The sequence below is a fragment of the Mastigoproctus giganteus genome, chromosome 6, assembly GCF_048544385.1.
Source record: "Mastigoproctus giganteus isolate SK-2022 chromosome 6, ASM4854438v1, whole genome shotgun sequence".
NCBI classification, from domain to species: Eukaryota; Metazoa; Arthropoda; class Arachnida; order Uropygi; family Thelyphonidae; genus Mastigoproctus; species Mastigoproctus giganteus.
In genome coordinates, this window is record NC_143580.1 from 64992417 (window position 1) to 65006550 (window position 14134).

Here is a 14134-nt window from a genome sequence, read left to right on the forward strand (position 1 = left end):
AAAAATTAACCAATAAGAATACTTGGAAATGTTAGGTAAGGTCAAGGAACAAAAAGGTAAAAACTTCATTGCTGTAGTTCCACTGTTTCCATCATTGATAAATGAGTTACTAAATAAATAGTATTTTCTTACCAGTTACCAAAACCTTAATTATTTTCTTAAGTGCTGGCTCAATGCCGTTGTTAGCTTCACATAAATACGTTCCTGAATCCGTTGCAGTGACAGATTTGATTATGAGTGTTCCATTACTTGATCCTTGCACTGTATTGGCTCGATAGTCTGCAGAGGTTCTTTCCAGAGCTAACAAACAGAAAAAGAAGAACGTAAAAGTGATCTAAAGGTGGTAAAGTTTAATGAACCAAACAACAATACCACAATTGATTTCAAACTTACCACGGAACTTCTTCCATACCATCTTAGGGGTGGGAAAGCCATCAGCTTTACAGGCAACTGTCAACATTTGCCCAAAAATAACTGTAGAATTTTGTGGCTCTTCAGTCCATACAGGAGGTGCTGCAACAAAAGAAAATAAGTTCATGATAATGTACTATAATTAAATGGAACGTATTTGGTGATGTCAAAGCGATTTTATAGCAAAAATGAGTGAATATTTATCCATAACTGGTATGTCCAAAATTATCGTTGAAGTTCTTCAAACCATTTTGAGATAAAAGCAGAGATCCTCTTAGGTCAAAAAATGAAAATATACAAAAACATCCAGAAAAGGTTTCTTATAACACTACGGGATAGCCAAATGAAAACAGTTTTTTTTTTTTTTTTTTTTTTTTGATTTGGTAGTTGTTGGCGCATCGGCTTCTGTGGCCATATTGCACCTCCCAAGGTTTTTGCAGTACTTTGATCCAAGCCCGAGGCGGGAATCGAACCCGCGACCTTTGGGTTGCCGGGCAGGTACTTTACCCACTCGGCTAGCCCGGTCGGCAATGAAAACAGTGTTAACGTCCTTGATATAACAGCCAGAAACGACCCTTCATTACCAATGGACACATACTTATGGGAGTTTATTAATTTCTATCTCTCGTACAACAGAAGATAAAGTAACTTTTAAGTTTATCTGAGAATTATTGTCCTGATGACAAACGAAGTCAAAATTCAGAGAATCTGACTACTTGTGCAATAGTGGTATTGCAAATCAAATTTTTGTTTTACCAGTCAGCTTAAATAACAAATTTATGAAAGAGAAATACATACGTTAAAATGAACCTGCAAAAATTCACTTAATTTAACAGAAGAGTGTACTAATAATAAATAAAAGCTTTTCTTCTAGTTGGAAATTTACTTTCAAAAAATGTACAAACTAGAGTATTTAATTAATCTAAACGTTTCGTAATCATAAATACAAAATATTGCCTGGTTCACTTCATTCCTAGCTTTATCTACCTTTCCTATACGCGGGCAGTAATTTAGAGACGATAGGATATTGCTTGATGAAGAATATTTGTCCCGTAATTATTTCAACTCATCTCTAAATAAATAGAAAACAAATTATACTTGGCTAAGATTCTATTTAAAATAAAATTCAACTGATTAAGCTAATTTAAACATTTAGAGAAACAATTTATCACACACAAGTAAATAATGAACTAAAATTAACCAAATTAACACTTCCGGCCTGCATTCTTGGAATGATAAATTCGTTTACAATTGGACTTGGCCAAATGTTTCGTCTCCTCTTTATTACAGCAGATCATACGATGAAGAAAATGCAAAATTTAACGAACAGCTGCAGTGAGGATGAAGTAATGCAATACCGAGATAAATGGCGGTAATAGCATCAACTTGAAAGATTTCTTTGTGTAAGGCCTTGACCTTTCCAGAACGTACTTTTACTTGCTTGCTTCTTTAGAACATAGCAAATGGAATTATATTTCTAATGGATTATTATGCATGCACACACTTTAATAATATCTTTCGTTTTCTATTATTTAAGCAATATTCTTTATTGGGGTCGACTGATGTAAAAACAATATTCATTACATCAATCGATCTCAATAAAAATCAAAACACGTATGAATTAAATATTTGTTAGCCTCAGTTAAGTGCACGAAGTGATTCAAAAAAATTCTGCCAAACAAAGTTTATTATAATTCCTCCTGGTTCTTGGAATGTTGTGGAATTTGGCAAACTTGTGAAAATCCTCGATATACTGACACTAAGTCGACTGCATATGAATGCAATAAGAAATAATATTTTGTGGACCCTAAGTGTATCACAATAGCTTATTAGAATCTTCGGGTGTGATATATGGATTTGTGCTGTACACAGTAAACAGAAATGGATATGTATCTTAATTAATTAATTTATTTTTTTGGAAATCTAGAACTCAAAAAGAAACTAAGGTTGTCAACAGAAATATCAAACAGTTTTCAAAATGGATGAAAAAAATCAGAAGTTCATGGTTGATTCAATTATTCGACATCCTTCAAGTTTTTCATACGAACATTAGAATCAGTAATGAATTTCATGGATAGAGGACCTTACTCGCTTCAAGAAACGATGAAATTGCAAAATTTTCTTGGATGAAAACAACACTTCTAAGTTTTGTTTCTTCAGGTTTTTGTTACCATGAGAATTTGTTTTGTAAATACACACACACACACACACACCAGATACAGTACTAGTAAATGAAATTATTTATGGAACAAACTGTTATATTAGAACAGTATCATGTATGCCACTTCCGAAAGACACACATTAGTTCATGTTTATAAGGATATACCTGGTAAAACAGACTCAGGAAACAAAACAGACATCGGGAAAACGGAACGCGGTGTCCTGATAGTCTGGAAAGGAAAACGTTCACTGTATTTTCGGAGCTCTAAATCTTTGACGGAGGAATTGCGGCGGCTGTGATGTATAGGAACGAAATCTCTGAACCCAGTATATCCTAGATTCCTTCTAATTAATAATAAGATTCATCCCCCATAGAATAAAAGCTGGTGGAGATATTTCTTAATATGGAAAATATATTTTCCGAATGGTTTGGTTCCGTTGTCTCCAAACTTGAATTCCACCGGATGTGTATGGGATACACTAGGGAGATGAATCTAGAATAGTGAACCACCACCCTGAATACTTCGTTACCAGAGGGCAACGAAGTATTCTTTAAAGTATTCAAGAGAATACTTTCAATAACAGCACGGAGAACGTTGAGTGTTGACCGCCAAAAGTAATTACAGCTCTTACAGTTTACACACACTCCTTTGCAAACTGTAAAAAAGAGACTGAACTCACTGCCAAAAGATTGTTGCATCACAATATATATCCTCCAACGATCTTCCGCCATGTATTGGGATACCTTAGACCCTGAAGTAATGATGAATTCCAGAGGTCACATAGAAATACCAGTTAAAATCGGATATAATGGCATATACGCTCAATTGATAGGTGGATGGAACAAAATGAGACAAGTGACCTAGATCCTTTCTCAAGAGGTGTGATAATAGCTTGCCTTATAGTGGACATGGCTATTCGCCAGATAGAAGGAAGAAAGAGTGGGACCTAAAATCAACTTGGGAAAAGCATAGTACGTCATTGAAAGACCGAAGGTAGTGCGACTAATCATCCCAATACAGGTGGATTGGGATGATTAGCCACTACAACGACCCTTAATTACCTGATGCGAGCGACAATTGTCAGAATTGTGATAAGTGTAGGGCCAACAAACATCACAGAATGGGTTAGCATGGTAGTGCAGCTACTGGTAAGCCGACGCGTATCAGCGCCTATCCTGGTGCTGAGAATGGCCTGATGGTATGGATCTGTTCTACGTGGTTTGGATTTACTCCACTGAATGCCATTGATGAAACTGTGAATGCAGCTGCTTATTGTAAAATCGTGAACAATTCTGCTTTACATGCGTGGTAGCAATTCTTTGGAGAGGGGAAGTATATTGTTTTTATCAGCATGGCAATGGTTCATCACAAAGTCGGATCAATAATAGTAATGATTTAAGGACAACAATGTGGTGAATCACTCATTTCCAGTCCAGAACCAGATAGGAATCCAACTGAATGTCTGTGGGATGTTTAGAACAAAAAATTTTGAGCCAGAATAAGACATCCTAGTTAAAGCAAGAAATTAGCCACAACTTTATTGGAGGAGTGGAGAAAAAAAGCGGATGTTCCTTTATTTAATGTTCCAATGCATATTGTAGTATAGTATGTATTCCATACGAAACGTAGTTGACAGATTTCAATTATTTTCAGCACTATTACCCATTGCTATCTATTATAGCACTAACAAGAACCTTAAATTTTGTCCACCAGAGTATTTTTCTGTCTATGATATCAGTGCAAGCAGCGCAAGTGTGCTTCCCTATACTAACTATGACCTTAGAGATACTATGTTCTGTAATCTAAACACTATTCTTGGTTATCTTTGAATATTTTCTGGCATTGAATCATTTTCACTTGTTCCAGTGGATAAATTCCAACTACTGAGGCAAGTCAAAGGTTTCGTTAGGAACGCTGAAACCTAGAGATATTTTTAACAGTACTCAGCTACTGTTTCTACTAAAAAAAAAAATCAAATATTTATGCTTATTTCCAGAATGCCCATAGCATTTTCCAACACGAGATGTTCTTTGAGTATTAATTAGGTATTAGCTGTTCTGTACTCATCAGGACTTCATTTCTGCCAAAGTCTTTCTGCGACTGTTATATAAGATATAACTTGGCTAACGATAGTACGTTCGCGCGAAGAAGGCTAAATGCATTTGAAAATATGAATGGATAAGGCGTTTATATCAAGATAAAACTTTACATACAGTAAATAGTGTCTTCCATGGCAGTATAGTGGTTTCCACTTTATTTGTTTAGATGACTGTGGGTACATATCTAGGATTTATTAAACGGCTGTTTCACTCAGGATTGTGGTAAGTCTATTAGGGCGTTTCGCAAGTTATTCAGTGTTTTCCATTCCTCAAAAATCATGCTCCCACAGACATCATTTTTTATATTATTGCATAATAATTTTGCATTCAGACTACTTGATAGTAGGCAGTATATTTTCCCCCAGACCATGGCGTGGCACTCATGACAGTCTATGGTCTGAAGGAGCATGTTTCTGTGGGATATAAATCCCTACATATCCTACACAAAATCTTAAGAAATCGACTGACTACCACCTCGAGTGAAAAGACCTTTGTAAGAAATTCCCCAGATTCCTCTGTCAACACAGACCTTTCCAAAAGACAGAGAAGTAGCGAAACCCTTATATTTTCATGGAGGACTATAGCATGGTATTTAGTCTTCATAACTTGCGGATATTATCGTTCACATATGGCATATGTAAATGATAATATCGTTTACAACTCTTATATAAATATTATCGTTTATATGACAGTTTCAAAAAGACTACTGGCAGGTTGCCTTGTAAATTAAGAACTAATAATAAATCTAAATCTAGCCATATTTCGAAAATACCTCACACATTGAGGTGGAAAAGACCATGGCCACATTAAAAATAAAGTTAATTCAAGTCCATTAATAATATTTACAATTTTAATTAAAAAACGGAAGAAAATGCGTAATTATTCTAGATTTAAGATTGTTTTTTTCCTTCCCTTCCTCCCTCCCTGTGGGATATTTACAACAACTGATCAGATTGCTATAAAGTCATACAGAAGTTTATATTTTTTGTTTTAGATTAGTGAGCTAGATAACCTCACAATGCTGCACGTGTATTATGTTATTTAAATTAAAGCATGTGTGACGTATGCAATTTAGTTAATTGTATAACCGTTTTAGTTGGATCCTTCATGCATGTGTTTCTAGCAGAAGCTGAAGATCGGCCTTAAAATTGAAACCTTACCTTGCACAAGAAGCTGGACAGTGTGTTTACTAGATCCTGCAGGGCCATTTACATTACAAGTGTAATTTCCCGAATTAGATAACAGAACTGGTTCTATAATTAATAAGGAAAAGTCTCGGTCATATTTCACTCGAATTTCGGAGGATTCTTGCAATGTTATTCCATCTTTCAGCCAGGTGAAAGTTAAAGGGACGGAAGAAGAAGATACCATGCATAGAGCTGTAGCTTTATCTCCAACACGAACTCCTTCTTTAAACGCAAACTGCTGAATGTTGGGCAGACCTAGATGACAAAATGGAACAGCTAATTAAACACTCATACTTTGTAGTTAAGGTTTTCTTCTCTTTTTCTCTTCTTTTATTAAAAAGAAGAGAGATAAGTTAATTTTACTTCTGTCTATTATTCATAAGACAGCATTTAACTTGGAAAAAAAGTTAGATATTAATCATTTCTTATGTTACGTGTTTAAAGACATTATACAGTAGATCTCGCTTAATATGACCATAGTCGGTTCCATTTATCTGACGTTAATGCTGGATAGTTTCCAAATAACCAGCACACTTATTGATATGCATGCAGCTCATAAACGAATCGAAATTTTATGGCCATTAAATCTTAACATAGGTAAATTCCGCATAATATTTGGGGCTAATGAGCTTCAAATTATGCAAATTAGCGGTATAGAACTTTAATGTACAATAATAGTAAACGACACCGATTGTATTTGAAAATACCAGGACGCACGAGAAATATAACTTATTATAAAATATTTCTTTCTCCTTGAAAATAATTCTATAATTCTAGTAACGTCTAAAATAATGATAGATGAACAAATTGAGATCTATTTACCTTCTCCATACACTTCGTCAAAGACCAAAGCGAAAAATATCCACCATTGGATTCTTTGCTTCATTCTGCTTGCTCATGAGAACAATCCATCTAGGAAATACTGCACTTGTTTGCTTCATTCATCTGCTAACACCAAAATTTCTGTAAGCAGAGAAGCGCTCAGGGATAAATTATTTCAAAATCAACGTAACAGTAGATTACAATGGCTCCTCCATGCAAGAAACTCAAGAACAGCCTAGCAAGATATAACGGCAGCGCCACATAGTGATAAATTTTCGAAATTTACCAAAATATTAATAAAATAATAATATTAATCTATTACGATTCTGAACAAGAGAACAGTTAATACAAATTATGCTAGGTGAAAACTCCAGCCGCAATTCTTATGTATTCATGTGATCAAGAGTGTACCAATCATAATAATATGTAAATAAATTCTTCTGGAGTGCTGCTAATATTATAAAGAGTCCTTTATATGTTAATTATTATAAAATGCATTTATTAATATTGAAGATCGTAAATAACTGTTGTAGAAATGTGTTTTAAGGTGTTAACAAAAATACATGAACTGTGTGTTCAGGTGTTAATTTGGATATTCTTAGTAGATTTGGAAAACAAGGACAATCAATGAAAATGGAGAGAGTGGACTAGTTTTTGGAAACTTGATTTTTTCTTTTATTGTGCAATTTTTGAACATCTTACCAATAACCGAAACTTGAACTTTCTTTACAAGACTTGGGAACACTCCATTATCTACTTCACACTAATAAACGCCCTCATCGTCCTCGGTAATCCCTGAAATCACTAAAGTACCATTAGAAGTAGGGATACTATTCGAAGTCTCCTTAAAAGACCCTGAAAGAAAAAAAAACAATAAGTGTAGATTTGAACGATATTCATTAATACAACGAAAGGTCTGAAGAATATTTATAAAGTAACATAATTAAACTAATTGAAATTAATTCTGTAAAAATCGATTTTTCGAACATGCAGAGTTTAAAATACCATATTTTCGAATCTGTAAGTGCACGCTAAAGTAGATTTTTATTATTAATAAATAAGACTTCCTTCACTGTACCCACAAAAGGTTGCTGTTTATAATTTTTTGTGATGTCTAACTCCATAGTATAAATTAAGGCTACAAGACTGTCAAATCGCATAATGGGATACAGCAGTAGATGGTAAACATTCTGAAAAGCACAAGAAAGTTACGTCAGTCGTCATGACGTCATTTTTTTTTCTAACGAATTTTCTTATTTTTAAAATAAACAAATCGTATTTTTTGCCTTTTAAACAATGATCACTTGTTTGACATAATCTTTGAAGTACCACTGCTCAAAGTATTGTTAATAGGATGATGGCAACATCAAACCATTTACTATCTATTGCCTGCTTTTCAAGGTCAGTTTCTTTCAACTAGAAAGACCAGAGACAGTTCTAAGAAATACTGATATGAAAACAGTGAAGATGAAGTGTCTCTTTATCAGTACTTTATAGCTGGTCATGAAGAGTGTACTGAAAGAAAGTAAAACGCGAAGGAAGGAACGATTGATTCATTGAACTACCACTTCCTTAGAGGAAGATTATTTTGACCTACCCAGGCCAATGTAAATGATAACTACACAATGCAATAGTTACAGTTTATACATCACAACTTATTCGTGACTTGTCAAGTTAATTCTCTATCTGATGACTGAATTTAGGTATAAGAAAGAGTTAACAGGATTTTATCATAACCGCTTTACATCAGTAATTGAAAGACACCACATGATTTTTTATTTGAATTATTTTCTATGTTGGGCCTTAAGTTATATAACTTAAGTTATATAACCTTAAGTTATATAACTTAAGTCGTAACTTAATAAGGCGTAGTTTAACTATATTTATATATTACATCATTGATCGTTTACACATAATATAAAATATTAAAATGTCTTCGTTATTATAATAAGTCAGTCTGCTATTTACTGTTAAAACTTTGAAAAAGTTTTAATATTTTATTTAATTATTTCTCTTCTATAAGTGAGAATAATTTCCCTTACTTTAATGCTCTACAATATCATTAATATATTAGAATATCATAGAACTGTTAAAAATATTACCTTTAATCTTTTTCCACAAAACATTTGGCACGGGAAATCCAGTTGCTTTGCACGGCAAATTTAGAGAGGTTTTTAATACCACTGTCTTATCAGTGGGTTCCTCTTGCCATCTAGGTGGGGCTGTAAAAAGTTAAAAAGGGAGGTTGCTGAAAATGCCTTTTATAAGTACAACCTATTCTACTTTTATTAGAACGTGATGACTGCCCATACCATTACTAAGAAGTCCATGACAATGTCGAATTAATTTATGAAATTAAGAATTCTCGACGAATTAATTTTGCATGGTTCAGAGAAAATGCAGTATTAGAAATGATTCTGTTATGCAGGATTGCATAACAGAATCATTTCTAAAATTTTGTAACTGCATTCATTAGACACATGAGTTTGTAATATCCGAATTAGTTGTTTCCTTGTTTGACAATAGAATGATATTTACTAGGTTAAAATAACAGAGGAAAATTTTTGTAGACAGTACGCATTTCATTAATTCAAATGGGCAGTTTACGATGGGCGGTCAATAATTATTTATCTTCACTTATAAATATTTGAATTAGGGATTTGATGTTATGTATCAAGTTCTACTGTCTCACAAGTTAATGTATATTTATTTGTTTTTCTAGATCCATCGGTTATTGAGCCAGAGCATTAATACAGCAAGAGGTGGTAAATAATGAAGGGTGAGGTCCGATTCGTTATAAAATTTTTTCATTTACAAGGCAAAGGATGCAAGACAAATTCATGGAGAGATATAAGCCGTATATATTTAAGGGATTGCACATCATATGAGGCTGTATGAAAAATTGGAAAAGACAGTTTAGGTGTGGGCAAAGTAGCGTGTGCACGATGATCCAAGAGAACGAAGACCGATCTTAGCCATAGACCCTGCCACTGTGGCTAAACTGGAACTAGTCCTTGAAGACAAACGTGTGACTATAAATTTTATGGAAAATAAAGTTAACATTAGCAATAGATCTGTTTACACCATAATGCATGAGTTACTGAACATGTCTGAAGTAGCAGTCCAATGAGAGATCTTTCACACCATAGGAACACTTTCCTCAGGAAAGAGTGTTCCGCGTAATGGATGGCTCTTTATAGAGGGAATGTTAAATGATTTTTTGACCAATTGTGACGATGGTTGAATTTGTGCATCACTATGACTAAGAAACAAAGCAGATAAGAAAACAATGGAGACATTCATCTTCACCAATCTCAAAAAAACCAAGGTTCAATTGTCTGTCAACAAGGCCATATTGTCTTCTGGAGATTTGAAGGTAATTCCTTAGAGATTACCTCCCAAAAGGCAACAGCATCACTGCGGAGTACTATAGAAACATCTTGGGAAAGTTAAGAGAGGCTTTCAAGTTGAAGAGACAAGGACAGAGGTGTCCTTGTCTGGTACAGACGTGCCAGACTCCTAGCCGGCAATGCTCTTCTTAGAGTGGAATTTGCAATCAGGTGTGGCTTTGAAGATTTGGAGCACCCAACTTAGTGGGTACTCCAAAGGATTTCCTGACCTCTCACCTTCAGACTTCTTTCTCTTCCCTAAACTGCTGCAATCACTATGAGGCCGCAGATTTCAGTCTGTTAGGAATATAATGAAGTGGGAGTTCGGTTTCTTGTACAAAGTGAGGGGTTCTGTTCAAGAAGCCTCAAAGAGCTTATCACAAATGAGAAATAAGAGTAGTTGTAGAAAGCAGCTACATAGATGAAATTTCTAGCCAATTTTAAAATCGATAACTCAAATATTTCTAGGTGAGGTAAATACTTATTGATCACCCCTCGTACTTTATTAGAAAGGTGGTTGAAAGAAATACTGTAGTTTCATTATAATGAAATTTATTTGCTAAATAAAATTTTCTATTTATATTTCTTGATGGCCTATGCGGCCGTTCCGTTTCATCTAATAATATACAGATATATTTTAGTTTCACAATAGTAAGTAAGGGAAAACGAAACTTACCTTCTACGATCAACGATGAGGTGTGGGAATTGGAACCCTCAACGAGGCTGTTCACTGAGCAGGTATAGTTTCCGGCATTTTGTATATCTACAGGGTCAATAATTATCATGGAAAAGTCAGTGTCATTTTTTACTTTAATATTGGAGATGTGATGGATACTAGCGCCATTAAATGTCCACTTGAAAGTTAGGCCGCTTTGGGTTGAAACCGGTAGGCAGACGGCAGTTACTTTCTCTCCTACTTTTATCTGGCCAGGAAAGCTGAATGGCTTTATTTGTAGTTGTCCTATTGAATTACACAATAATTTATATTTTTGTTTTGCAGAATTAGAGAGAGCATCTTAGTTTCTATTAGTTATTCGCAGAGTTAAAAAAATATTCGCCAGTGAGCCTAAGGATTATCATTCCTATTTCGTGTAAGTAACTGATATAAAGACGTGCAAATTAAAATTACTATAAGAACTATTGAAATTCTGAATGCGAATCATGAGGTTGTATTATTTTAAATTAAAATATACTTTTAGCTCTGAATAATTCAGAAATAATATGCTCAAATTGTGGCAGCTGTGTAACACTATAGCCAGTGGGATTTAATAGCGTTTTGTACGTGCGAAACTACAATAAATCTTGTTGTAACTGCAGATCAATTCTACAAACACAAGGCAGTTTTGAAAACAGCCATTTCCCTTCCAAGTTATCAGATTAGTTACTGTTTTTTTAAGCCATACAACTACTGCTACTTTGCAATATTAATTCTTTTTCCCACTAACTTCCAATAGAGCTTTCACCTATTAATACTTAATATCTCGGCAATATGATTCTTCAACTTTGAATCCAAGTAAAAGAATGCAATTACTTTGCTTTATTTCTTGATAATCCACTTTCAGAATAGGTCTCTTTTCTGTGATAGGATATATCAGTAGCTGTCAACAACGCGTGACAACCCAGGATGTCCCGATATATCTACATTCATACATCCAGTGTCATGAGATATACACACGAGTTAGAATAATTCAGTTCTCACGCTAATTAACGTGAGAAATGTAGTATTGGAATGTGTTTCCAAACCAACTCTGATGTAGAATTTTAATTTCTCAACTTATGCTTATTCTGGAGTATATTTCTCGTACAACAGGGTTTTTGATGCATATTTTTACCTATTTTAAGAACACATTTAAAGAGACTTACAACGCCTCTGCTCTGTGAGTTTTTTTTCTTTTACTTATATAAGTCAAATTATGGAATACAATTTGTAAACTTATAATTGAGAAATTAAATCAGTGGATTTTCTGTAGCTCTCAAAGATATTTAATTATTATCTAAATATTTTAACTAATCTTTCCGTTGATAAATTATTTCACTCTAATTATCTGAAATAGCTACATACCTCATGAAATTTATACAAGTGTTCATGCTTTTTCATACACCTTTCATTATAATATTAATCTATTACGTAGAAACTATCGAAACCAAAATTAATGAACTTTTTATTGCTGTAATTTTCAAAAATCGGAAAATTTAATGTATAAAAACCCGTTTATATTGATAATGGATCCGAGGGAAAATAAATTACAAGTTTATAGTATCATTTATGTGAGATAAATTTCTGAACATGTCATTTATGTGAACAAAAATAGATCAGCAAAAGAATTCAGAGAATTAGAGTAGTCTAGTACTCACCTGTACATAATGCCGATCGAGAAAGCACCAAAGTTGCCACTGCTATCAGTAAAAGTTTGGCTGATAAATCCATCTGAGAGAAACTCTTACTCCGGCCCACACCAAGACACCATTAAATATTCCTAAAGAAACATCTAAGCATTGTATGGTTATTTTCATTTCATCACGTGTTGACACAAAACTTTATTCCAAATCGCATAACAAAATGCCATCTCGCTAAGATGGCTCCTACAACTGAATATTGTTAAAGGACGATAATCAACGACACGCGATGCAAGCGCCACACTTTGACGAATGATGGAAGTAATAGATTCTCGCGAATATGCAACATAAAAAAAGTATTTCTTTTTATGCTTTGCTGTGAACACCGCCTGAATTGGGTGATGAATATAGTAGTGTACTGCTGCTACACACATGACATTCACAAAACAGAATTTTAAAACTCAAAATGAAAAGAATAGAAAAGGTACATTTTTCGATGGGGTTTGACAGTGATAAGACGATGAATATCATATATTTCCTAGAAGACATTTTAAATGCCATCACGAAGTAATCTGCAAATATCATAAATAAATTGCTGATTCATTTTAAACAACGTAATAATAAAAATAAACTTCAAACGGCTGAAAATTTCATATTTTATCATCAATTGATTACCATTACCATTTACAGTTATCGTAATGGATTTTTTCAAAGATGGGGTCACTCCATTAATTATCTCACACTCGTAATCTCCAGCATCAGTTTGCTTGACAGCAGTGAGTACTAATGTTCCATTGTTGGAGACAAGGGAAGTTGAATTCGAAACTCGGTCACCTAAAGTTAAAAGACATAAACAGAACCTGTAAAATGGTTGAAGATTTCAGCGTACATAGGAAATGAAGAATATGGATAGACAAACTCATATAAAATATTACCATGAAGTTTTTTCCACGTTATTTGTGGGGTAGGTGAACCATTCCCTTGGCAGATAAGACTTATGCTACTTCCAATGATTGCTGCGATATCTTTTGGCTCTTCAGTCCAGGTTGGAGCAGCTAAAAGGGAATAAATTCAGAAAACAAATGATATAACGATAAAGTTTTCGAGAAATTCAATTAAGCATGTGCTTGACATAGTAGCAAAATGTTTTTTTTTTTTTTTTATCATGAAACAGTTACCATAATGGGTGTTTTTTGGTTCATTTTCCTTAATTCAGGTGAGATGTGTTTATCAACTTTGTTCTTTCTTTTGAAATAGTGAGGAATTCGTTCTCAGGCCCCAAAGTTGTAAGGTGACTCCACCTATAGGAAAGGCTTAAGAGGTTGACTTATATATGGCAATAATTGTGACCAGAGCAAAGCTTAGAATACACACACATAAAGATTAATAATTTCACCACGATTCGGGACTTGGCTAAATGGTTCAAGCTTAATACACTTGGCAACTTCCATAATCTTGGAAAAAAATAACTTTCGGCTTGTTAACTAAGAACAATAGTCCCATATTATACATTCTAATCATCTTTACAAATATGTAACGTGCATCCTGTCCTTCATTTAGAATTTTAGACGACTAAGTCCAAAGCCTGCGTAACCCCTTCCAGTCTTAACAATGCGAACTTTTCAAGGACTCAAGGAGTGAAATTTACTTGCTAAGGGCACTAAGATGCAAGTTTTCCTGACTCTTCTCGAACTTTATTTCCCTACTTCAAAATGCAAGGTTCTTTG

The 14134-nt window shown here is 34.1% G+C and overlaps 1 protein-coding gene across 1 annotated transcript in view; it reads right to left on the reverse strand.

Annotated features, from left to right (window-relative positions):
* LOC150084358 (hemicentin-1-like) overlaps positions 1-14134 on the reverse strand; it is a 117100-nt gene that overhangs the window by 62913 nt on the left and 40053 nt on the right. Inside the window, exons 17-22 of the mRNA XM_090376196.1 lie at positions 13343-13462; positions 10747-11031; positions 8784-8903; positions 5833-6114; positions 394-513; positions 133-300 (exon numbers count right to left, since the gene is read on the reverse strand). Coding sequence (XP_090232322.1) covers positions 133-300; positions 394-513; positions 5833-6114; positions 8784-8903; positions 10747-11031; positions 13343-13462 — 1095 coding nt within the window. The remainder of the gene's footprint in view (positions 1-132; positions 301-393; positions 514-5832; positions 6115-8783; positions 8904-10746; positions 11032-13342; positions 13463-14134) is intronic.